The 25821-nt window shown below is 45.5% G+C and overlaps 1 protein-coding gene across 1 annotated transcript in view; it reads left to right on the forward strand.

Annotated features, from left to right (window-relative positions):
- The window catches only part of MAEA (macrophage erythroblast attacher, E3 ubiquitin ligase), a 77005-nt gene that overhangs the window by 41562 nt on the left and 9622 nt on the right, over positions 1-25821 (forward strand). Inside the window, exons 4-7 of the mRNA XM_068271599.1 lie at positions 2551-2627; positions 12722-12830; positions 17256-17389; positions 18922-19117. Of these exons, the coding sequence (XP_068127700.1) occupies positions 2551-2627; positions 12722-12830; positions 17256-17389; positions 18922-19117 (516 nt within the window). The remainder of the gene's footprint in view (positions 1-2550; positions 2628-12721; positions 12831-17255; positions 17390-18921; positions 19118-25821) is intronic.

Consider the following 25821-nt stretch of genomic DNA (forward strand, 5'->3'; position numbering starts at 1 on the left):
CTTCATCTATGCAAAAGAGCTTCTCTGAGCTATTCGACTCAACTTGGGTCGAATACAGTCCTGTTTTCTGGAGCACTTAAACAGCCAAGAAACCGCGAGAGAGAGCTGGAGGAGAGGATTTTACTGCAGGAAAGTTGAAACGGTCAATATCTCTGCTCTGTTTTATAGCTTAAAATTCATACGGTAGTGTGGTTTTAAAACTGCAATGTGGTTAGCACAGTGGCGTAGTGGTCAGCGCTCTCGCCTTGCAGCGCTGGGTCCCGGGTTCATCCAGCCAGGTCAACATCAGCAAGGAGTTTGTGTGTTCTCCCCGTGCCTGCGTGGGTTTCCTCCGGGTACTCCAGTTTCCTCCCACATCCAAAAAAAAAGACCATACGGATAGGTTAATTAGCGCCCCCCCCCCCCCCCTCACTAAATTGGCCCTAGACTACAATACATACATAGACATGGGAGTATGATAGGGAATTAGATTGTGAGCTCATCTGAGGGACAGTTAGTGACAAGACAATATAAATACTAAATAATAATAATAATAATGTTATAAAAAAAATGTATAACTAGAAATAAATATGACTCCTTTTCTTTGCTACTAATATTCTACTCATCCATATTACACATACAATTCATTATATCATAAGTTTGTTTTTTGTTTTTTTTCGCTTCAGATTTGCTATAAACTCCATTTTATATAGAATAATCGCTCAATGCATCAGCACATAATAAATTTAAAGTCAATACACTCATCATTTGGAGAATCAACGTAATATTCATTAGTAGAGTCTCTCCTAAAAAAAATAAAAATAAAATAAAAAATAAAAAAAAAGGAAATTTGAGGAAACAGGAAAAATGTGTATTTTCATTCACCTTTTGGTGCAATACAATCACATTTCCATATCCATTTTGCTTCCAGTTGAAGAAGCAGTCTCTCTCTGTCTCCACCTCCTATTAATGGGAACACCGTATCCATAATGAACCACCGCAATTGTGCCGCAGTTTGGCCCGCTCGTAAATTACCCGCTCATTAAAAAAAGTCATGTGACAGGTGTATCCTACTGAGCCTTGCCCAATGCCAGGTTCCTAAATGCCTGTGTGTGTTCCTGCTTTTTGCAATGCACTTGGTCTTCCCAATGTAGACCAAGCCACAGGGACGTTTCAGGCCAAAAACAACAATAAAATTGTTCATTATGTACGTTTATGACCTGTATGTGGAAGTGACACATAATGACCTCACACAATGGCACTGCAACAGTTACTTTCGAGGCACGGGAAAGTGTCTCTCCTGCCAACGGCCGCAATATCACGGGATTCCCTTTTTATGTGTGAACTGCAGACCAAATCACGGATAGATCTACTTCTAAAACCGTCCATACTCTTTATAGTGCTGTAAAATGTTCCAATGCTCGCCGATCACCTTCCTGCTCTGCTCAGATTGATGGCAAAAGGTAGTCTACATTTATGTAGATTAAAGTGGAACTGAACTGTTGCACAGCACACTGTGAAAAGTCTTTATCCCACATACAGTTGCTGGAGAAATTCATTGCTTTGTGTTTCTGTGTTCAGTTTACTGAGATCAAAGTGTCTAATTAGTTGTTATCAGAAGCTGTGAATAGTCTGCAGGAGAACTGCTGTGGCTCTCTCCCTATACAGTGAGCACAGCGGCTTAACCCCTTCAACGCTCTCTGTAAAGTGAAACAAAGTTCTAAACTTCAGGTTTGTTTTTTAGGATGTCCATAAAATTGTAATGGAGACATTTTTCAGTCCATAAAGGTTATCAAGCAGTGGCTAATCTTTTAGCGTAGAGGAATTCTGATTTCAGTTCCTCTATAAACATCAGAAAGCTGAGGCCAAAAACCGTAGTGAATAGTGCTTTGCTTTTAAAGGGGCACTATGACGTAAAATTAAAAATATGTGCAAACAGACAAATAAGAACGTTTTTTTTGCTAGAGTAAAATGAGTCATAAATTACTTTTTTCCTGTGTTGCTGTCACTTACAGGTTTTGGACTAGTCCATCCATAGGGGATTCTCAGCAAGGCTTTTATTCTTTATAAAGATATTCCCTAAATAGGATTTAAACAATGATGCTGGCCAGCTTCCCTGCTCCCTACACAGTTTTTTGGCAGTTGGACAGAGCAACTGCCATTCACTAAGTGCTTTTGAAAATAAATCCCTGAGAATACCCTATGAAGAGATGGACTAATCCAAAACCTGTCACTTCTGTCAGATTTCTACTACCTACTGTAAGTGACAGCAACATAGGAGAAAAGTCATTTATGGCTCATTTTACTCTGGAAAAAATGTACTTTTTTGTATATGTTTGCACAAATTTTAACTTTTTAACTTTAACAATTTTTTTTGCCATAGTGCCCCTTTAAGTAAATGTGTCCTAGAATTGTGCTGCTTTGTTTTATTGGTTTTTAAAACATTGTATTGTTGGAAACAGAAGTGGGGAGCCAGCCGTAGGTGGTGGAGGCCGTAGACTACAAGGCAGGCTTCCCTTACAAAAAGCGTTTTCTTCCAAAGTCATTTTTCACCATGTCTTCCTCCTTCAGAGCTGTCTGGAATTTAGCCTGAGGATTCAGGAGTTCATAGAACTCATCCGACAGAACAAGAGGCTGGATGCAGTCAGGTAAGACGGACTTAACTCACAAGCTGCACAAAGTTACGTGTTAAAGTAGAATGCATTGTTTTTATAATAGTAATTTTTAGTGTTCTACATATCCACATATACACTATCCAGTGGCTGGATAGTGTACTGGTTAAAGTGAACCAGAGGTGAGAGGGATATGAAGGCTGTACCTGTTGCTTGGCAGCCCTGTTGATCTTTTGGCATAAGTAGTGTCTGAGTCAAAACCCGACCTGTTTCCACTACACACAGATTCTAGATGCAGAAAACTGACTCCAATGAATGCCTAAGGGCCTGTTTCCACTAAACAAGATTTTTCTGATGCAGATTTCCTATAGGCATTCATTGGACTCCAGTTTTCTGCATCCAGAATCTGCATGTAGTGGAAACAGGCCCTGAAACAAGCATATGACTAATCCATTAAAACCTGAATCAGCTGAGTCAGAGTACCTGATGTGCTGCATGCTTGTTCAGGGGCTATGGCTAAAAGGATTATAGACACAGGATCAAGAGGACTGCCAAGCGATTGGTATTTAAAAGGAAGGAAATATGGTAGTCTCCATATTCCTCTCATCTCTGGTTCTCTTTCAAGGGAACCTTAACTGAGTAAAATTATTTAACCTGCCTGGCGTTCTGATTCCCGCGGCCGTTTTTTGCACAATTTTTTTTTATTTTTCATGTAGCTAGCCTAGCGCTAGCTACATGATTCCCCCCTCCCTGCGGCGTCCCTCCCACCCCTCCGATCGCCGCCGGCGCAATGGCCCGTCCAGAAATCCCGTTCTGAACGGGATTTCCTGGAGGGCTTCCCCCATCGCCATGGCGACGCACGTCGTGACGTCACAGGGAGACCCGATCCACCCCTCAGCGCTGCCTGGCACTAATTGGCCAGGCAGCGCACGGGGTCTCGGCTGGGGGGGCCCTGTATCGCAGCGGGTAGTGGCGCTTGGGTAAGGCACGCAGCAAGCAAAGTGCTTGCTGCGTGTTTTTAAAAAAAAAATGTATTCAAATCGGCCCAGCGGGGCCTGAGCGGTCACCTCCGGCGTCTCTGGACGAACCTAGCTCGTCCAGAACGCTAGGGAGGTTAAATAAACCCATGATATACCTGCAAATGAATATGACATACTTGCCACACCATCAATTCCTCTCAGAAGCTCGCCATTTTCTTCTAACAACAATCCCTTCCAGTTCTGACTAGATTTTTGTCAGAACTGAAATATATCAGTTGCTGTCAGTTATACAAGTAGCTGAAAGGACAACTGATGTGCAAGATAATGTCCATGTTTCCTTCTGGCTCAAGTAGGCGATGTTGCAGTTTAACAGTGTGCTGACGTGGAAGCTATTACAGGGTCATTACCATTTTTAAAATGGAGGACAGAGAATTCCATGGATCACAGTGAATAAACAGGACGCGCGAGAGGAAGAGAGATTGAGGAGTAGACTATGCAGGAGGTAAGTATGACGTGTGTATGTTTGTTTTGACTTTTAATTTTCAGTTCAGGTTTTCTTTAAGGGGAACCTAAACGAAGAAAGATCTAGATTTTTACTTTTAAACAATACCAGTTGCCTGGCAGTCCTGCGGATCTCTTTGGCTGCAGCAGTGGCTGAATCCCACATCTGAAACAAGCATGCAGCTAATCCAGTGTGAATTCAGTCAGGGCACCTGATCTGCATGCATGTTCAGAGGCTGTGGCTAAAAGTATTAGTCACATGATCAGCAGGAGAGTCAGGCAACTGGTATTATTTTAAAAGGAAAAATCCATATCCTTCTCAGTTTAGGTTCCCTTTAAGGGCACAGCCTTTGACACAGGAGACCAGGGTTTAAATCTTGAAGGACAACTGAAGTGAGAGGGACATGGAGGCGGCCATATTTATTTCCTTTTAAGCAATACCAGTTGCCTGGCTGTCCTCTTCATATTCTGCCTCTGATACGTTTAGCCATAGACCCAGAACAAGCATGTAGCAGATCAGGTGTTTCTGACATTTTTCAGATCTGACAAGATTAGCTGCATGCTTATTCCTGGTGTAATTCCGACACTACTGCAGCCACATAGATCAGCAGGGCTGCCAGGCAACTGGTATTGTTTAAAAGGAAGGAAATATGGCAGCCTCCATGTTCTTCTCAGTTCAGTTGTCCTTCAAGATTCAAACCCTGGTCTCCTGTGTCAAAGCCTGTGCCCTTAAAGGGAACCTAAACTGAGAAGGATATGGATTTTTCCTTTTAAAATAATACCAGTTGCCCGACTCTCCTGCTGATCCTGTGTCTCTAATACTTTTAGCCACAGCCCCTGAACAAGCATGCAGATCAGGTGCTCTGACAGCAGTCAGACTGGATTAGCTGCATGCTTGTTTCAGGTGTGGGATTCAGCCACTGCTGCAGCCAAAGAGATCCGCAGGACTGCCAGGCAACTGGTATTGTTTAAAAGTAAAAAACTAGATCTTTCTTCGTTTAGGTTCCCCTTAACCTCCCTGGCGGTAAGCCCGAGCTGAGCTCGGGCTATGCCGCGCAGGGAGATATCTCAGCCCCTGGTGGGGCGACTTGCACCATGTAAAGTGCTGTGCGCGCAGCTAGCACTTTGCTAGCTGCGCTCACAGCTTGATCGCCGCCGCTCTGCGGCGATCGCCCGCACGCAGCGGCAGAAGAGGGCCCCCCCCCCCGCCAGAGCCCTGCGCTGCCCGGACCAATGAGTTCCGGGCAGCGCTATGGGCTGTATCGAGTGCGCCTGACGTCAGGACGTCGGCTGACGTCCATGACGTCATGCCGATCGTCGCCATGGCGACAGGAGAAGCCAAACAGGGGAACGCGTTATATACGCGCTCCCCTGTTTGCTATTGATGCCGGCGGCGATCGGACTAGAGGGCCACATGCGCCCTCTAGTGGTGTTTCATGTAGCTACCACTCTGGTAGCTTTACATGAAACAAAAAAAAAATTAAAAAAAAAAGTTTTTTTTGACCATTTGAAAAAAAAAATTAACCGCCAGGGAGGTTAAAGCAAACCTGAACTGAAAATTAAAAGTCAAAACAAACATACACACGTCATACTTACCTCCTGCATAGTCTACTTCTATTCAGTAAGCCAGCACCTATTCAGTAGGCCCCGTTTACACTTAATCAGTTGCTCTGTTATAACTGAAATGTCAACTGATTTTCAAAGCAAGTCCAATGTTTTCCTACGGCACCTTTCACACTTAACGTGTTTTTAACTGAAACATTTTTGACAATGCACTGCTATGGAGAAGAAAAAAATGCGTACCAACTGATTAAGTGTAAACGGGGCCTAAGGAGTCCCATCTCAGCAGCTGCCTAGCGCCAGCAGCCTGAAACGTAGGCGTTCCACTTTAAAGGTTGCTCCTCTCCAGTTTACCTGAAATAGTACACCAGTTGTGGCTCCCATCAGTAACCCCTCTATTGTTCATCTTCACACCGCTGAGAAAAGGTATTGGGCAGCAGCAGGACACATCCGGATAGCAACAGTGCGCAGTGGTACTCGCCGGCCAATGTACATACAGCCCTGTCGCTATCTCTGCATCTAATGATGGAGCCAAGATCAGTCATACAGATGTATTGCCTTATTGATTAGGACCCCATTTAAGGCATTTTTCTTAAAGATGTTTATAATTGCAGCTGCACTTGAAGTAAGTGTGAAAGCAGTGGTGATTGCCTCCTTCTGTACCCGATAAGTGATATCTGATTTTTAACACTCAGCTGATAACCACTTTAAAACTGAAATGTGTTTTATTAATAACTTAGAGCCGCTTAAGACAGCTATGCGTGTGATGCTTGCCTCTTAAGTGCCACTTCCAGCCATGAGTGCAAAAGAATATAAAACAGCAATTTTTGCAAGAGAAGCTTACAGTACGAGTCAGCTGATTCTCACTCCCTGCACGGAACAGCCTGCCGCAGAGCCCAAGGCTGTGTTTACAGGCATCTGTTATAAACGTAATCCATCAGGCACTAAAATAATACACAACAGGTCGGATTTAAACTTAAAGGCCAACTTTCGATAAACACAACTTTTGTTTGTTTGTTTGTTTGTTTGTTTTTAATACTCTATATTAGGGCACACGTAGTGGCTGGATAGTGTACTGGTCTAGGGCTCTGCCTATGACACAGGAGACCAGAGATCGATTCCAGCACCTATTCAGTAAGGAGACCTTGAACAAGACTCCCTAACAATGCTACTGTCTACAGAGCGCGCCCCTAGTGGCTGCAGCTTTAATGCTTTGAGTCCGCCAGGAGAAAAGCGTAACGTTCTGTGTCTTGTCTTGTGCTAGGGGCACCACACACACACACACACACACACACACACACACACTGCCCCACAACACATACACACACTGCCCCACAACACATACACACACTGCCCCACAACACATACACACACTGCCCCACAACACATACACACACTGCCCCACAACACATACACACACTGCCCCACAACACATACACACACTGCCCCACAACACATACACACACACACACACTGCCCCACAACACATACACACACACACACACTGCCCCACAACACATACACACACACACACACACACTACCCCACAACACATACACACACACACACACACACACACACACTACCCCACAACACATACACACACACACACACACTACCCCACAACACATACACACACACACACACACACACTACCCCACAACACATACACACACACACACACACACACTACCCCACAACACATACACACACACACACACACACACTACCCCACAACACACACACACACACTACCCCACAACACACACACACACACACTACCCCACAACACACACACACACACACTACCCCACAACACATACACACACACACACACACACACTACCCCACAACACATACACACACACACACACACACACTACCCCACAACATACACACACACACACACACACACACTACCCCACAACACATACACACACACACACACACTGCCCCACAACACATACACACACACACACACACACTGCCCCACAACACATACACACACACACACACTACCCCACAACACATACACACACACACACACACACACACTACCCCACAACACATACACACACACACACACTACCCCACAACACATACACACACACACACACTACCCCACAACACATACACACACACACACACACTACCCCACAACACATACACACACACACTACCCCACAACACATACACACACACACTACCCCACAACACATACACACACACACACACTACCCCACAACACATACACACACACACACACTACCCCACAACACATACACACACACACTACCCCACAACACATTAATTCTCTCCCTCTCTTCTCTCCCTCTCCTCTTTTATAATCATCCTTCACATAAAGCAGGCCATACACTGGCTCGATTCCCGGCCGTTTCGACAGCAGATTCGATCCTGGGATCGAATCTGCTGCCAATCGTTCGCGGTAAACGCAGCCGCCGATCCGATTTCCTCCCGAAATCGGATCGGTCCGTCGTTCGCGCCGTGCGGGAAATTAACCTCGATCGCCCGCGGGTAAAGTGCGCGTCGCTAGCGGCGGCCGATCCGATCAAGTATACATTACCTGAGGCTGGCTCCCGGGCGTCTTCTCCGCATTGCACGGCTCTGTTCCGGCTCCATCCATCCCGGCGCTTCCTGTGTCACTGAATTGACCAGGAAGTTCAAATAGAGAGCGCTCTATTTGAACTTCCTGGTCACGGAGTAACACAGGAAGCGCCGTAATGGAGCCGGAACAGAGCCGTGCAATGCGGAGAAGATGCCCGGGAGCCAGCCTCAGGTAATGTATATGGGGGAGGGGGGACAGGCGGCAGGAGCAGCTCAGCAGATGGTGAATCGGTTTCAGGCTGAAATCGATTCACAATCTGTTTGCAGTAAAGGCAGCCATACGATCCCTCTCTGATCAGATTCGATCAGATAGGGATCTGTCAGCTGGTCGATCTAATGGCACATCGACCAGTGTATGGCCACCTTAACTCACAAAGGCACTCCCTTGTGACTGAACCATTTCCTGCACAGGAGGTTGCTATCAGCTCCTCATTTTATGCCCCGAGTGTCAGAATTTTTCACATATTTTTAATGTTGCTGGAATAAAATAAAGATTTGCAGCAAAGTGAAATGTATAGACCTGACTCCAAGCTCACAAATCCCCCTCTGGCCTCATTCACACCTAAAAATGAAACCGCCAGCATTTTTCACTTTCGTGTGCTGGTTTTTTCCACTTCCCGGCACTCCCCTGCGCGCTGCTTTTTTGGAAAAAGCGCTTTTCTAAGTGCTTTGGCAGAGCGGTTTTGAGATTCGCTCCCTGATGCAAGTCAGAAAGTGAACATTTTGACCCGGAAAAGAATAAATACTATGTATTTATTTTATAAAAACGTGAAGCAATTGCCGCATAAAGCGGTTTTGTGAGCGTTTAGAGCTCTTCCTGTACCTTTCATTATAGCAAAAACGCCCCCGAACGCACAGCACACGAACCGCGCTGATATTAACCTTCTTATAGAGATTCATTGCACAAGTGTTTTGTGGGCGATTTTAAAAATCACTGTGCTTGGAAATCAGCTTGTCTGTTGCTGTAATATAACTAGCAGTCAGGCAGATTAATATATACTGCTCCTGATTCACTGCAATATCACTTCATTGTGATATTGCCCTTCTATGCTGCATGTCCTGTAACTTCCAAAGCTCTGGCTGTCCTGTGCTGGGAGGGGCAGAGACACACTGATAAAGCATTCAGAGAAGTGAAGACAATAATACACATTGCTGAAAACGTAACCCCTTACACCACCTGGATAAGAATATTTCAGCAAGGTGATTGCTAGAGTATACACTGAGGGGTTGATAACAACCTCCTTCCTTGTGCAGGAAAATGGTCCAGTCCTGCAGGGCTGTCATTTTCTGTAACTGTGAATGCCAGGATGATTTTACAGCAGAGGCACAGAGCTGTGTTAAAAAAAGAAATTGCTCCTAGTACTTGCGGTAATGTGCTGCTTAACATATTGCATTTTTTTTTAAGATTTTGATAATCTATATATAGACTTAAAGGGGAACTTCAGCCTAAACAAACCTACTGTCATTAAGTTACATTAGTTATGTTAATTAAAATAGATAGGTAATATTATCTCTTACCCACCGTTTTAAAAGAACAGGCAAATGTTTGTGATTTCATAAAGGCAGCCATCTTTTTGGTTGAAAGGAGGTGACAGGGAGCATGAGACGCAGTTCCAACTATCCTGTGTGCTGATCACCTCTTCCAGTTGCTAGGCAACATGAATAACATAGGAAATCCCATCATGCTTTGCACAACATCAGGGAAAGAAGCCCAGGCAGTTTTCTTTGATGGGCGGAGCTTAGCTTCTGTGCAGCTAAAAATGATGCTTTGGTAATAAAAACAAAGTTCTGATACTGTGAAACTGTTAAAGAAACACCAAGCCTTTTCAGTTCTGCACAGTAGATTTTTAGTCCGGAGGTTCACTTTAAGACCAAGTGCAGAACAGGTGTTCTATGACTGAAAAGACATTGGACGCAACACGTCAACACAACAGCCAGATAAATCGCAAGTAAGTAACTACATAGGGGTGTCATTGCACATCATGCCCAGTCAGCCGCTCTCGGGCAAGGGCCCAGGCAGCCGCTCTCGGGCAAGGGCCCAGGCAGCCACTCTCGGGCAAGGGCTCAGGCAGCCACCCTCGGGTAAGCACCCAGGCAGCCACCCTCGGGTAAGCACCCAGGCAGCCACTCTCGGGTAAGGGCCCAGGCAGCCGCTCTCGGGCAAGGGCTCAGGCAGCCGCTCTTGGCCAACCTCCCAGGCAGCCGCCCTCGGGTAAGGGCCCAGGCATCTGCTTTTGGGTAAGAGATCTCTCAGCTCTCACTCCTTGCACCATAAATCCTGCTAAATATAGGGTTCAACTATAAAACTTCCATTAATACATATCATAATTATGATTTCACTCTTTAATAATATTAAAATTCTTCCATAATCCCCAAGTGTTTTATTTCAAAATCCCATTGTTGTGGCTGTTATCCTTCTGAGCATAGCTCTACTTGACTCATTGCTTTCTCTTAAGCATCCTTCAATGTTCCAGAGCAAAATAGCAAAAGTAAAAAAAAAAAAAAAAAAAAAAAAAAGCTCATGAAATAAATGAAAGTGAAGACTATAATTTAAAATCCTAATTGACTTTTAATCTACAACTTTCTTGCACTGTATCTCTATGTATATAATTATTACAGCTCCTGTATTCAATTAGATTATTAGAGTGTGCTGTTTACCACCGGTGCCCACTTTGTCAGTGGCGGGGCCCCGCGTCGGAGCCTCTGACTGTGTCAAATTACACTCAGTGTGCCTCTATTCTTCCCATTCTTCTCCTCCCAGCCTGCCACAAATAAAGAGGCCATTAACGACTCGTTTGCTATAATTAATAAACAGTGTGATTGCTGCTCTGTGCGGTTTTGTTTTTCAGCCTAAAACACAAATTATTAACGGTAGCAATATGATAATCCGTCTTGAAGGACGAGAGGAAAGCAAAACTCTGATCGCCCCCCATTCCTGGAGCGACCGCCTTTTATACTGTACAGCTTGCGTTTAAAAGTCAAAAGGAAAAGCTTTTTCACACCCATTGCGAGCTGTGCGACTCATAGCTGTGAAGGCTTAAACCTTAAAGCAAACCCGAGCTGAAAATTAAGTCAAAATAAACATACACTCGTCATACTTGCCTCCTGTGTAGTCGGCTCCTCAACCTCTTTCTCCTCTACTGCGTCCTGTTTGTCCACTGTGATCAATGGAATTCTCTGTCCTCCATTTTAAAAATGGCCATTACCCCATAAGTGCTTCCTGGACAGCTCACTGTTAAACTGTAATATCGCCCACTTGAGCCAAACATTGCCTTGCTCATCAGTTGTCCTTTCAGCTATAACTGACAGCAACTGATATATTTCATTTCTGACAAAATCTTGTCAGAAATGGAAGGAATCATTGTTAGAAGAAATTACTGAGCTTCTGAGAGGAACTGACTGTGAGGTAAGTATGTAGTATCCATTTGCAGGTACATCGTGTTTATTTTAAATAATTTTACTTGGTTCCCTTTAAAGGACCACCATCACGAAAAGCTAACATTTTAAAGAGAGCCCGAGGTGGGCTCAAAAAAAATAAAAAAAAAAGTAGGCTACCTGATCCGCAGGGCTGAGCGATTCAGGTAGCTGCAAAAAACACAGCTCCTGTGGGCTGCAATAGCCCACTCTCACTTGCGTGACCCCCTGGGTCACGACGCTGCGCTGAGACACTGTGTTGTCTCTCATAGCGTGCAGGGAGGTGGAGGAGCGGCAGGAGGTGTGGCCAGGGCAGGAGGCATGGCCAGGTGAGAGAGCTACCCAATGGCAGCTCAAGCGGGCGGTTGAAACTGGGAATTCCTCTCCCCTCCGACAAAAGTTGTTGCTAAGCTTGGGGGGGCTATAGCACGGCGGTGGTTGGGGGCCACAGAGCCATGTCATTAGGCGGAGAACATGGCTCTGTCCCATCTGAGGTGTGTGTGTGTGTGTGTGTGTGTGTGTGTGTGCTTTTTTTTTTTTTTTTTTTTTTTTTTAATTATTCTATCTCGGTCTGTAAATTGAATACTCACCTCGCGACCCAGGAAGATGGATCCCGGCGACATCCATCGATGACAGCTGGCGCGAACGGCAAGTCAAGCGATTGCGGTACTTCGTGCCGAGTCATCGGGGGTCTTAAAGATCCTGTCTGCAGTGACAGTCATTGTTGCCACATGTCACTGAATGTCATTCGTGTAATCGTGTGCCTGTGCCCACATGGCAAGATCGCAGAAACCATCGCTCAAGAAAACCGGTCGTCCGATTTGATCAGAAAGAGATCTGTCTCTTGGTTGAATCGCTCTTAACTCTGTATTTTCTCCGGAACATTTAGAGACAGTAGAATATATAAGCTCTATGAAATCGGAAGGGAAAATTTAACAAAAAATAAAAACTCTCTTTACTGTGGTGCTGCAGAGTGGCGGAAATTTTAGAATAGCTGTGAAATCATCACACACAAAAAATAACCTGTTGATGAAATTTTTGTTATTTCAGACATGCAAGAAAACATTTTAGTCAGGCCGAAGGAAGCCAGTTGGATGAAGTCCGGCAAGTGATGGGGATGTTGGCCTTTCCTTCAGATACTCACATCTCCCCTTACAAGGTAATTGTCAACTAGACAGAGAACATCATTACGTAGTCAATCTAACTTTTTTTTTTTTTAACAATATAACTTTATTAATTATTTAGTCAGTGTTTGCCCATTGTAAAACTTTCCTGTCTCTGATTTACTTTATGAAATTTATCACACTTGGCAACATCTTTAGGACTGGCAGGTGATCTCTGGGGAATGCAGAGGCTTCTACTGGCTTATCCCAGTGCTGCTCCTTTCGCAAAACTGTCGACAAGCCTTTGCCGACAGCTGGTGCATGTGCAGTAACATAGACCTGATCCGGCTTGTTGTTTTCCGCCAAAATCCAGCAAACACAAAATGCACCCTATACCCAATCCTCTGTGCTTGCTTAGGGTAGGAACAAATTGTAAAAAAATTACAACTGTTTTAAAGGGAACCTTAACTGAGAGGGATATGGGTGTTACCTTTTTAACTACTTTAGGACCTTGCTAATTGATATCTACGCCCTGTTTTGATAGCTACCTGGCTGCCAGGGTGTAGTTTTCAATCAGCTGATGCCGCACATTCTCTGTGCTTTCGTCGCTCCCGCCGATCTTGCCGATGTCTCCATGCCGCAGCTCACTCACTCTGCCGTCTCTGTAACGGCAGAGCCTTGTGAGCAGGTCAGGAGCCAATTTCATTGGCTCCTGGCCCTGTCTATCAATGTAAGCAGCTCCCATTGGCTTGCATTGATAGGCAGGGTCAGGAGCCAATGAAAGCGTCTCCAGACCGGCCCACAGGAACTCTGCCGTCATAGAGACGGCAGAGTCTTTGGCCCAGGTTCCCGACGTGTGGCAATTGGTTGATATTCTGCTGTTTCTTGTACCAGCGGTCTCTGGTCCTTAAGGGGGCAGAGACGGGTGGTACTTAAGCAGCTAATCCAGTCTGACTTCAGTCAGAGTAACTGATCTGCATGCTTTTTGAGGGGCTGTAGCTAAAAGTATTAGAGACACGGGATCCGTAGTAGAGTCAGGCAACTGGTATTTTAAAAGGAAAAATCCATATCCTTCTCAGTTTAGGTTCCCTTTTAAATGTAATTAGGAAAACTTGTGTGATCACCTGGCTTCCTGGCATCCTCTCTGGAGAATTTCTAATGCAAGGGAAATTTGCAGAAAGGCAAATTATCCATTTATCAGGTGATCCATGTGTACTGCTTTGATTGGCTGGTCATGATCATGTGATAATGTCTCCCATTGTAGGGTGATTGTGACCCACAGTAGTACAATCTCCTGTCACTGGGTGCTTCCTGGGGAGTTTTCCTTGCAGAAGACATTCTTCTAGGAGAATCGGTTATTTCTACTTCCCAGTTTACAGACCCCCATAGCGCAGTAGCTGCTGTGCAGGTCTGAACACGCCCATGGAGCAGCTATAACATTATAAGTGGTGTTATGTCACTTTTAGGCCTTGTTCACATCACAAACACGGATGGCCATGCGTGCAGAACGCAACGCATTCGAACACACGCCATCCGCGTTTGTGTGTGTTGCATGGCTGATCCCATCACTGAAAAGTGAATGGGACAGCCACGCGTTTTTGCACAAAATGCGTGCAGCATGCATTCCCGGACCGCATGCAGCGTGAACATCAGACAGTGCACTCTATGCACTGTCTGATGTCGTGCGTGTCGGCCTCCCGCACGCGTTTCCAAAACGCGGCTGGAAACGCGTGCAGTGTGAACGCCCCGTTAGGCAATATCCATCTTCCAGGGTGGTGTTGGAATTAAAAGTGCAGCACATATGAAGTGTTTTGATATGAAGTTTTTTTTAATTTCATCTTTAAATGTTAATAATGGAATATTCCTTTCATATTCCGCTTACGGTAACGTTTAGAGAAAGTGTAAAGAGGAACTGTACTCAAAATAACACAATAAATACTTTTTTTTTTTTTTTACAATATTCATAAATTAGTCAATCTTTCCTCTCCCTGATTTACATTATGAAATTCATTACTGGTGATGACATCTTTAGTCCTAGACATCTTTAATCAGGTGATTGTATGGAATGTTTGATTTTCGATTTCTGAAAGTTCTAAAGTAAGTAGAAAAGATCTCTGGTCTCCCAGAATGGGGGGGGGGGGAGGTTCTGCATAATAAACAGCCTAGGCTTAGCCTCAGCGGTATGGTGGCGCTACTTACCAATATACAGCAATGTGTAGCTATTGGAAGTGATGCTGAAACCAGGATTTGTAATGTAAAAGTGGGTATCCTGAAAAAGTTTACTGCATTCTACTTTGTGGTTCCTCTTCAATGATTTAATCGGTGTAATCATTTATTCGAGATATCCATTTTTACTTTATCTTTGTTTTGGCAGCAGAAACACTATTTGTTTATTTATTGCTGTATGTAACCACACCCTCCCATTAATATTTGGCCTAGGCTGTGATGTAATGCGGCCTTCTCCTCCCAGTGCACTCTGGGAGATCCTGTGATGTTCCTGCTCACTACACAGAAAGGGGGGGGGGGGCATCCCACAGTGATTCACCTCGCCAGCAATAAAGATGCCGGCATCATTGTTAAATTTAATAATGTAAATCAGGATGAGGTGAGATTTTCATTATTATTTATTGGATTTATATAGCGCCAACATATTATGTAGAGCTGTACAATACATAGGAATACAGACAATAACAGGGGGGGACATACAGCATACAATACAGGTAACAGACAATAGATACAACAATACAAGTAATCCTACCTAATAAAGTGTGTGTGTGTGTGTATCCCTGCTTTGGGCTACTGCACATGTGCCGTAGGGACAGCCGTTGATGGACGGGAGCAGGACAGCCAGGGGGCCGGCCAGTGACTGACCTATAGCCCATTATTAAAGGGGAACTGAAGTAAGAGGTATACGGAGGCTGCCATATTTATTTCCTTTTAATCAATCCCAGTTGCCTGGCAGCCCTGCTGATCTTCTGCCTCTTATACCAGTAGCCATAGCCCCTGAACAAGCATGCAGCAGATCAGGTGTTTCAGACTTGAAAGTCAGATCTGACAAGACTAGCTGCATGCTTGTTTTTGGTGTTACTCAGATACTACTGCAGAGAAATAGACCAGCAGGGCTGCCAGGCAACTGGTATTGATTAAAAGGAAATACATATGGCAGCCTCCGTATACCTCTTACTTCAGTTCCCCTTTAAATGGGTAAAGGTCCATAGTAAGCAATAAGATAAGTAAAAAGATACACAACACAATACAGGTAGTATAATGCCAGATCATACACTGGAGTAGTAGTGCTAATAATACAAGTTCACTATAATGACTTAATATCTGTTCAGAACGCCACTAAGACACCCCCAATACATGGGAATTCGGGAGATAGATAAAAAGCTCTCCTAAGATATATTTCTTCCTAAGTAGGTCCCGAAAGATATGCTCCCCCGGGGTGACAAAATTCACAAACATAGCCACGCTTAATTTGTGAACTCCAAACTTTCAACTTTCTACTAAAACATAATGTTGTCTCCCACACCTTATGCTAAATTCAAACTCAATAAATCCAATATTGATCAACGACCTCATCTTTCCTACAATAAGCCTTTGGAATTTTTCATGTGACAACATTGTGCTGATGTTAATGTTAATATTATCATTGCTATATGTATCCTGCAAATAAGATGCATGTGATATTCAACAGATGTAGCTCCTGTTTCCACTTATATCTTATGTCATCATCTTTGATATGCATCTTCTTGTTATATTACTTGAACTTTAATAAAAATTTAATAGTGAAAAAAAAATAATAATACAAGTTCACATATTCTGGGTAGGGTGTACAGTTAAGTATGATATGCAAGGGGAGAGGGCCCTGCCCAAGGCTTACAATCTAGAGGGGAGGGGTGGTGACACGAAAGTAAAATATTGACACAATAGTAAATTGACTTAGTGCTTTATAATTGTATATTGAAAAAATAAGCAATTTTATAGTTCTGTAAAGTTCCACTTAAAGGGATATCCAGGCAGCTGCCGGGGCTTCCTCCAGCCGCTTGCAGCCGACCTGTCCCTCGCAGCAGCTCTGCTTCCAAGGTCGTCCTCTACTGCGCCTGCACTGCTGTCAATCACTCGCATGCGGAGTGTACAGTACACTTCACACCACGTGCGAGTGATTGGCAGTGGCGCTCGTGCAGGCACAGTAGAGGGCAACCTCGCGAGGTCGGCCTCTGCACCGGCGGGGACCCCGGGCCGGCGGCTGGAAGTGGAGCTGCTGCAAGGGGCATGTCTGCTACAAGGGGCTGGAGGAAGCCCGGGGTAAGTAAATGTCATTTTATTTTATTTTTTAGCTGCCGGGACATGCATTTTTGGTTATTTGGAGGAGGTATTCCAGCCCTCTGTAGTGAGGACCGTGGTTGCAGCTGTTATGGTGCTCTGTCATGCGTTTTGTTTATATTTGAAATCCTCTTTATTCCCCCATCTCTGTACAGGATCTCTTAGACCCGGCACGATGGCGGATGCTCATCCAACAGTTCCGATATGACAACTATAGACTACACCAGCTGGGGAATAACTCTGTGTTTACCATAACTCTGCAAGCGGGCCTCTCTGCCATTAAAACACCGTATCCTTTCTGTGCCGCATTTCTGGCCATCTCTGTCCCATTCAGGATATGTATGCTAATTTTTCAAATGTTTGCTGTAACAGACCTACAGTACATCTGCCTGGATAATAAAGCTTGTCATCCATGAGTCAGATATGGCCCGATATGCCAAGCAGATCAATCTCCCATCCAACTGGTAATCTTGGACCTGAACTCTTGCACAGGACAGAAGGAACACATGGAAAAATGCACCCTTAGCCTTTCTAATTTCCCCTCATTTGTGACTAATCACCACTGTCATTTGATCTGTCAGCTCAGCAATTTCCTCTGCCATGGCAGAGCAGCTAATTTGGATGTTAACAATATTACTGCTTCCATGAAAGCAGTAAGTAGACACACTGCAGATTAATGTAATTGCAGGATTTGTATCAGCTGTAACAACAAAAAATTGTTTTTTCTTTGTAGGTTATTTTGCTGCTGCTTATCTCTTAGAGCAGAGAGGAAGTTCTGAGTTCAAGTCTGCTTTAATGTCAGTAGATTTAAGCATTCAATTGAACGTTGATTGAACCACAATGGATGTACTGCTCACATTTCTAAAACACCCAGGATATCTCTGGGCATCATCTGATGGAGAAATGTGCGAGTGCAGAGCAGGCAGCAGGCCAGAACAAAAAGGGGGCGTGGAAGTACATAGATATGTCTCTGATCAATACAGGATTGCAGGCTGGACAGATAGTCAGGTGTTCATTAATGCCAGACTCAACAGGTGGATTTTCAGTTTGGACTTAAATGCTTCCAGGGATGGAAATGTCCTTATTGGGTGTGGCAGGGAGTTCCAAAGTGTAGGGGGAGCATGACAGAAGGCTCTGTCTCCAAAGGTTTTGAGGTGGACTTTGGGGGTGACCAAGGTGTTAGATCCTTTTGATCTAAGATGATGGTCCTTCAGGTATCCAGGGCCCAGACTGTGCAAGGATTTGAATGTCAATAAGCCGATGTTAAACATAATTCCCTGTTGTGTTTTTGTTTTGTGTGTGTGTGTGTGTGTGTGTGTGTGTGTGTGTGTGTGTGTGTGTATATGTGTGTATGTGTGTGTATATGTGTGTATGTGTGTGTATATGTGTGTGTGTGTGTGTGTGTGTGTGTGTGTGTGTGTGTGTGTGTGTGTGTGTGTGTGTGTGTATTTTGAATGTTACAATTACCTTTTATGTGCATCATTGTTGTAGAGCAAACCTGACCCGAGGCAGAGCTACCTAATGTAAGGAGTGAATGGGGTGGGGTAGAGGTGGGAATGGGTGGTTGATAGGAGGGAACATCCAAGCAAGCCTCTTCCTGACAGAAAATGTGACTTTAGTCACACTAAAAGTACAACATTTTCAAGGAGTGATTATGGGGGAATGGGGCGAGGAATGGACAACGCAAATCGATATGTGGACCCAACAGGAACATGGCTCTGTGCTTACCTTAGGGAGCTTTGCCTTGTGTCAGGTATCCTTTAATATATATATTATCTTTTTTGGGTGAAGAGATTTCTGCCTTAACCATTTCCCAAACAGTCAGTGCTACAAAGAAGATGGAACTTCTAAGAACCCGGACTGTCCTGTATGTAGCAAGTCCCTAAACAAGCTAGCCCAGCCTCTTCCAATGGCACACTGTGCTAACTCCAGGCTGGTCTGCAAGATTTCAGGAGATGTCATGAATGAGAACAACCCTCCCATGATGCTACCTAATGGATATGTGTATGGGTATAATGTAAGTACCATGGGGGCCTTTGTTTGATAACGGAACAGTATGAGAGGTCATTGTCTCTTCAGAATAAGTACACAGTAACCACTGCCAGATTTGCAGCTGTGGAACTTTGCATTTACCTCTATGGTATCAGTTTAAAAAAAAAAAAATGATCTCTAATAAATCTCAGCAGTAGGGATGGTCAATGAGCTGGGAAAAATTCCAAGCTGATGCGAATGTATGCAGCTTGGAAAGGAACCGATCAAATGGAACAGATGCTGCTCTTGATTGGCTTCTTTCTGAGCTGCACAAATTTGCATAAAATTAGCATAATTGTTCATAATAACAATTGCCATCTTATTGACTAGCCTCTGGGGTGCTAGTCTAATTTAAGGGACCCACCAGGAAACCTCTCAGGGAACAGTTCTCCAATCACAGCACTAAGTTATGTGATTGGCCTAATAGCATGCATGGGCATAGTTTGCTACAACCTCTCTGAAACCTAGCGGTTCGAGAGGGGCGCTTTCCATCTAATCACGTTAGTGGAATTTCCCTATGAGGTTCCCTAATGGGTTTCCTAAGCACCTTACGACCTCCTAAAACCGATTGGCGGCTGTAGGGTGGCTCCACCAGGACTGCCTAACGCCAAAAAGGCGTCAAGTCATGGGGGAGGAGATTAGCGGGGGTCATGCGTATCCCCGCTTGAGCTCCGTCAACAGTCTGCCGGCACACGGCGGTTTCTTTTTGTTGTACAGCGCTGCGATCTACTGCGCCGTTGTACTGGGGACAGCCCTGTCACTTGGCTGTCCCCTGGATGGGTTTGACATGTGATCCCTCTCATAGGCTGATTGGCTCTCAAGGGGAGGGACTCAAATAAAATACCTTTTTTTTTTTTTTTTTTTTATTAACGAAAAAAAAGACAAAATTAAAAAAAAATGCCTGCAGCAGCAATCGGAGCCCACCAACAGAAATCCCTGTTGGTGGGCAGAAAAGGAGCCAAGATTCATTTGGCCGCTAAGTAGTATGGCTCTGCAGCAAGCTTTTAAAACTGCAGAGCACTGAATTGTAAAAAAAAAAAAAAAAAAATAGCCTGGCCACTAAGGGGGTGTAAGCCTGTGGTCCTTAACCACTTTGTCCTCCTTGACGTATAAAAACGTCAAGGAGGACATGCGCGTTCCCGCGGCCGATCGCATGCGTGCACGCGTACTCCCGGCCGCGGATTCGGTAGCCCAGGAATCAATGAATCGGGCTATGGTGCCCAATCACTGATTCCTCTCCCCCGCAGAAAAAGCGACAGCTTCTCTCGGAAGCTTTGCTTTTTCTGAGTCTATGTCCCTCTAAGCGTACATTGTACGCTTAGCGTGACGTCATGTAAACAAACTCAAGGTTGCCATCTTGTGGCCAAAGAGTAAAACTACACCTAAAAGTAAAAAAAAAAAATTACACTACACAAATTTTTCCCTAAATAAAACACTATTTACTTCCCACCCTCCCAAAAATACCCACATAAAATGTTTAATAAAAAAAACCAAAAACATTACAATAAAAAAAAACACAAATATTTACCTAAGGGTCTAAACTATTTAAATATCTATGTAAAGATAAAATATTTCTATTTTTTTTTTTTTTTATAAGCTTGTAAATAGTGATGGATGCAAAACGGGAAAAATGCTCTTTTATTTCCAAATAAAATATTGTCGCCATACATTGTGATAGGGACGTAATTTAAACGGTGAAATAACCGTGACAAATGGGCAATTACAATACGTGGGTTTTAATTATGGAGGCATGTATTATTTTAACCACTTACCGTATTTTTCGCCGTATAAGACGCTCCGGCATATAAGACGCACCTAGATTTAGAGGGCAAAAATCAGGAAAAAAAGAAAAAACTAAACCTAGGTGTGTCTATGATGCAGGGGTGTCTTAAGGACTTTTTACCCCCCTTTCCAGTTACATTACATACTATTACACTACATAAGGGGACAGTGTTATGATTGGTTGTTCCCATGTTGCCTGCCTATGTTCCTCTATGTGGTCAGTGTAGTGATTGGCTGTTCCTGTGTCCCCCTGTGCTGGTCCTGTGCTGTGTCCCCCAGTGCCTGCTATGTCCCCCTGTGCTGTGTCTCCCTGTGCCTGCTGTGTCCCCCTGTGCCTGCTGTGTCCCCCTGTGCCTGCCGTGCCCCCCTGTGCCTGCCGTGCCCCCCTGTGCCTGCTGTGTCCCCCTGTGCCTGCTGTATCCCCCTGTTCTGCCTGCAGCCCCCTGTGCCAGTGTCCCCGGCCCCCTGTTGTGGCAGTGTCCCCCTGTTGTGGCAGTGTCCCCCTGTTGTGGCAGTGTCCCCCTGTTGTGGCAGTGTCCCCCTGTTGTGGCAGTGTCCCCTGTTGTGGCAGTGTCTCCTGTTGTGGCAGTGTCTCCTGTGGCAGAGTCCCCTATTGTGCCAGTGTCCCCTGTGGCAGTGTCCCCCTGTTATGGCAGTGTCCCCTGTGGCAGTGTCCCCTGTGCCTGTGGCCCCCTGTTGTCCTCCAGTGCCGGTGTCCCCCTGTGCAGGCAGCGTGAGTACACATACATTACCTGCTCCTGCCGCCGCGCTCCTGGCTCCCCGATCCTCTTCTTCCATCTACCGCTGCCCGCTGCTGCCCCCGCCGAACATCGCTGGCCGGTCTTAGCCGCAGGGATACGCTATCAGCACACCACGTGTCGGGGTCACGCATGCCGCCGAACAACGCTGGCCGGTCCTAATTAGCCGCGCAGGGATACGCTATCAGCGTTCGCCGGGTCACACTTGCGTATGCGTGACCCCGGCGCACGTGGTGCGCTGATAGCGTATCCCTGCGCGGCTAATTAGGACCGGCCAGCGTTCGGCGGCATGCGTGACCCCGGCACGTGGTGTGCTGATAGCGTATCCATGCGGCTAATTAAGACCGGCCAGCGATGTTCGGCGGGGGCAGCAGCGGGCAGCGGTAGATGGAAAAAGAGGATCGGGGAGCCAGGATTGGAGCCAGGAGCGCGGCGGCAGGAGCAGGTAATGTATATAGGATGCGGAAATACCTCTTTGAATGTGCAAGGGCAGCGTCAATGGGAATATGACAAATTTAACCACAAATAATATAACATAACATCAAAACAACACTGTGTATCCTAAACATGCACTTGCCAACGTGAATCATGTAAAATATCAAAAGAAAAGAGAATTGGCTCTTGGGTGCATGAAAAGGATGAAAAAACCTTTTAATAACATATAGCAAAAATGAGCAAACACATTACAAATATATAAATAACAAAAGTACAAAAACCCCACAAATACCCAAAGGAAACCCCATAAAATTCTCCTCGCAAACCCTTCAAAAATGAGTTAGGGGCTGCAGTCCCCCATGTTGAAATACACTCAGCAAAAGCTTGGTAGTGGTCCCACTGTAATGAGCAACTGAAAGGGCCGCCAAGGTGAAAGTCCAGCAGGTAAAAGGCAATACAGGGCAGTTGATATAGGCAAAGCTTCTGATTAGTATTCCTGAGCCTGGTAACACGCACAGGTAAGCGGATTTAAAGGCAGCATCCACAGCAAAGGCACAAGCAAGCTTGTAAGCTGGAAGTGAAAATGGCATCAAGCAAATTGGTGGCATGCAGTGTGGTTAGATGGCAAGCGATGAGCACATGCAAGCAAAACAGTCCCCCAATCGCAGGGCATATGACGATGGGACACAAGACGAAAGTCTTTTCCCAAAGTAGACTCAGGGGGTGACAGAAACACAAAATCACCCACTCGCAGGGCACATGAAATCATCCAGCCACCTGTAAGCATGAAAAGCTGTTCTCATATAGTTACCACACTGGAATGATGAAATCCGGAGCCAGTGTGCGTGCCGGCAAAGTTTCTTTATGTGGCCATGCAGCTGCCCCAAAGCCAAAAAACTGGATATCCGTGGGACCAGAAGAACCAGCAATTGTCAAATGGAGAAGGGATGGAGGAGAACATCCGCGCTGTCAGGAAAAGCCTGACATGTTTCGCCGCATCTTGCGGCCTTATCAAAGGCAAACAGCGTGGTCTGGTGACCCTGGACGTGGAGGCCCTCTACTCCAGCATTCCACAGGAGAGGGGTGTTGAGGTTGTGGGCAAATTTCTCTCTGAAATGGATGTGGGTGAGATCCCCCACAACCAGTTCATTCTTGATCTTTTGACATTTATTTTACAGAACAATGTGTTCATGTTTGATGGCGTCCACTACCTCCAGGTGCAGGGGACCGCGATGGGGACTACTTGTGCCCCCTCGTTGGCGAACCTGTACCTGGGGGATTGGGAACGCCATCTTTTTGGCAGCGATGCCCTCGTCGTGTACCTGTGCCACATTGTGGCGTGGCACAGGTACATAGACGATGTGCTTATGTTTTGGACGGGTGGCGTGGAGCTATTGAATGAATTTGTAGCCATTTTGAATGACAATAACTGGAATTTGAAATTTACTATGGAATACAATGAACACTCTGTGGCCTTTTTGGATCTCATGATTAGTGTCGGGTCGGATGGATTCCTGTCAACCAATCTGTATCGCAAACCCACAGCGACCAATGCATACCTTCATGCTGATAGTGCACATCCTATCCATACGATTCGTGGGATTCCCATGGGTCAATACTTAAGGGCACGCCGGAATTGCAGTGATGAAATTACTTTTGAGAAGGAAGCTAAGCTATTACGTTCTCGTTTTAGAGAAAGAGGCTACAAGGATCGTTGGCTAAAAAAAGCCTACAAACGAGCGAAGATGTCGGATCGTACGACTCTTCTTACTAAAAAAGACAAAGATATTCCAAGCAGTAATAACACACGTTTAATAACCCGATACAGCGATCAAAACAGGGAGGTTGACAGGATACTCCGCCGACACTGGCATGTGTTGACAAATGACAGAGTGGTAAGGGACTTTGTATCACCGGTCCCCCAGGTGACTTTTAAACGCAGTAGAACTCTGCAAAATCATGTTACATCCAGCCATTTCTGGGGGAAAAACGGCCCCCAGAAACATTGTATTGTCACGGGCACCTACAGTTGTGGTGGGTGCGTTTATTGTCGTTATTTACAGATAGGTAAGGATATCACCCTGCCCAATGGACGTCAATGGAATTTAAAACACTTTGTTAATTGCAACACCGTGGGGGTTGTTTACCTGATGTACTGCAAATGTGGCAGTTTTTATGTCGGCAAAACATCGAGAGCCTTTAAGGAAAGAATTAAAAATCATGTGGGGGATGTTGCAAATTGCAACTTTAAATCCCCCATTTCCAGACACGTCCACCTGGAGCATAGAGGTGATCCCAGCTTTATTAGATTCATAGGTTTGGACAGGGTCCATGTCCACCCTAGAGGTGGCGACATTGACAGAGCCCTTCTACAACTAGAGTCCCGTTGGATTTTCGATCTTAAAGCCACTGAACCGAAGGGTTTAAATGACAGCATTAACTATCGGGTATTTCTGCCTGTTTAGCTTCGTAGGACTGAGTTTAGTCCTGTGGAGCTTTTGTCTCTAGTTGGCTCCGACTCTCCCGTTTCCCCCCCCCCCCCCTTTTTTCTCCCCTTATTCCTTCCTCCTCCCTTCTTTGTCCCTCTCTTTCCTCCCCCTCCCCTCTCCTTCCCTGTTCCCTTTGTCCCTTCCTTCCTCCTTCTTCCCCCAGTCCTCCCCTTTGCCTGTTTGGGCTTGTCCCGTGCATGCATCGGGGACACGCGCCGGGGTGCCCCCCCCCCCCCCCCCGTTCTTCCCTTCCCCCTCTTCCCTCCCCCTTCCCCGTCCTCTGGTCCCACGCCTTTCCTCCCCCCCCTGCTGCTCACTCTTCTCCTCCCACAGGTGGCTCTTTGTTTTTGCGGGTCAATTATCATACGCGGGTGCGATCATACCCACTTGTGTATCATTCTATATTAGTATTTGGGGCGGGTCTCTCTCCACCTCTTCCTTTTTCATTTTGTTTTATAAGCATGTATGCATATACATGTATCTGTTGAATATGTGCCCTGCGTCTTGATGCCCGGCGCCCCAGATCTCTTGGACTTGGACGTCCGGGCTCACGACTGCAGTTCACATGTTCTCATTTATATTCACAGGGGCCTTGTTCCCTGTATTTGCTCCTTGTTTTTTATTCAATATATATTTTACATATATTTTTTGTTTTTCACTCACATGTATACATATATATATATTTTTTTCTTATTTTCCTCACATAATGTATTGATGGATATTTGCCGTGTGCGCCTGTGGTGTCCGCCCTGCCCCCTGCCCGGCCTGCTCGTCCTCCCCATTGGATGGTGTCCTGGTGTGACGCATTGTTGGAGCGCATCCGCGCTCCACATGGGGGCCGCCTATACGCCGGCCGGATGGTGGGCGTGTGGCGGAAACGCGCACGGCTTTGGGCGGGCGGTGGGGCGGGCCGCGCAGGCGCATTCGGCATTTATGGACGCCGTTATGGCGTCCATACTATTACCACGCTGTTTGCCTTTGATAAGGCCGCAAGATGCGGCGAAACATGTCAGGCTTTTCCTGACAGCGCGGATGTTCTCCTCCATCCCTTCTCCATTTGACAATTGCTGGTTCTTCTGGTCCCACGGATATCCAGTTTTTTGGCTTCGGGGCAGCTGCATGGCCACATAAAGAAACTTTGCCGGCACGCACACTGGCTCCGGATTTCATCATTCCAGTGTGGTAACTATATGAGAACAGCTTTTCATGCTTACAGGTGGCTGGAT

Source organism: Hyperolius riggenbachi, chromosome 1 (genome assembly GCF_040937935.1).
Source record: "Hyperolius riggenbachi isolate aHypRig1 chromosome 1, aHypRig1.pri, whole genome shotgun sequence".
NCBI lineage: Eukaryota > Metazoa > Chordata > Amphibia > Anura > Hyperoliidae > Hyperolius > Hyperolius riggenbachi.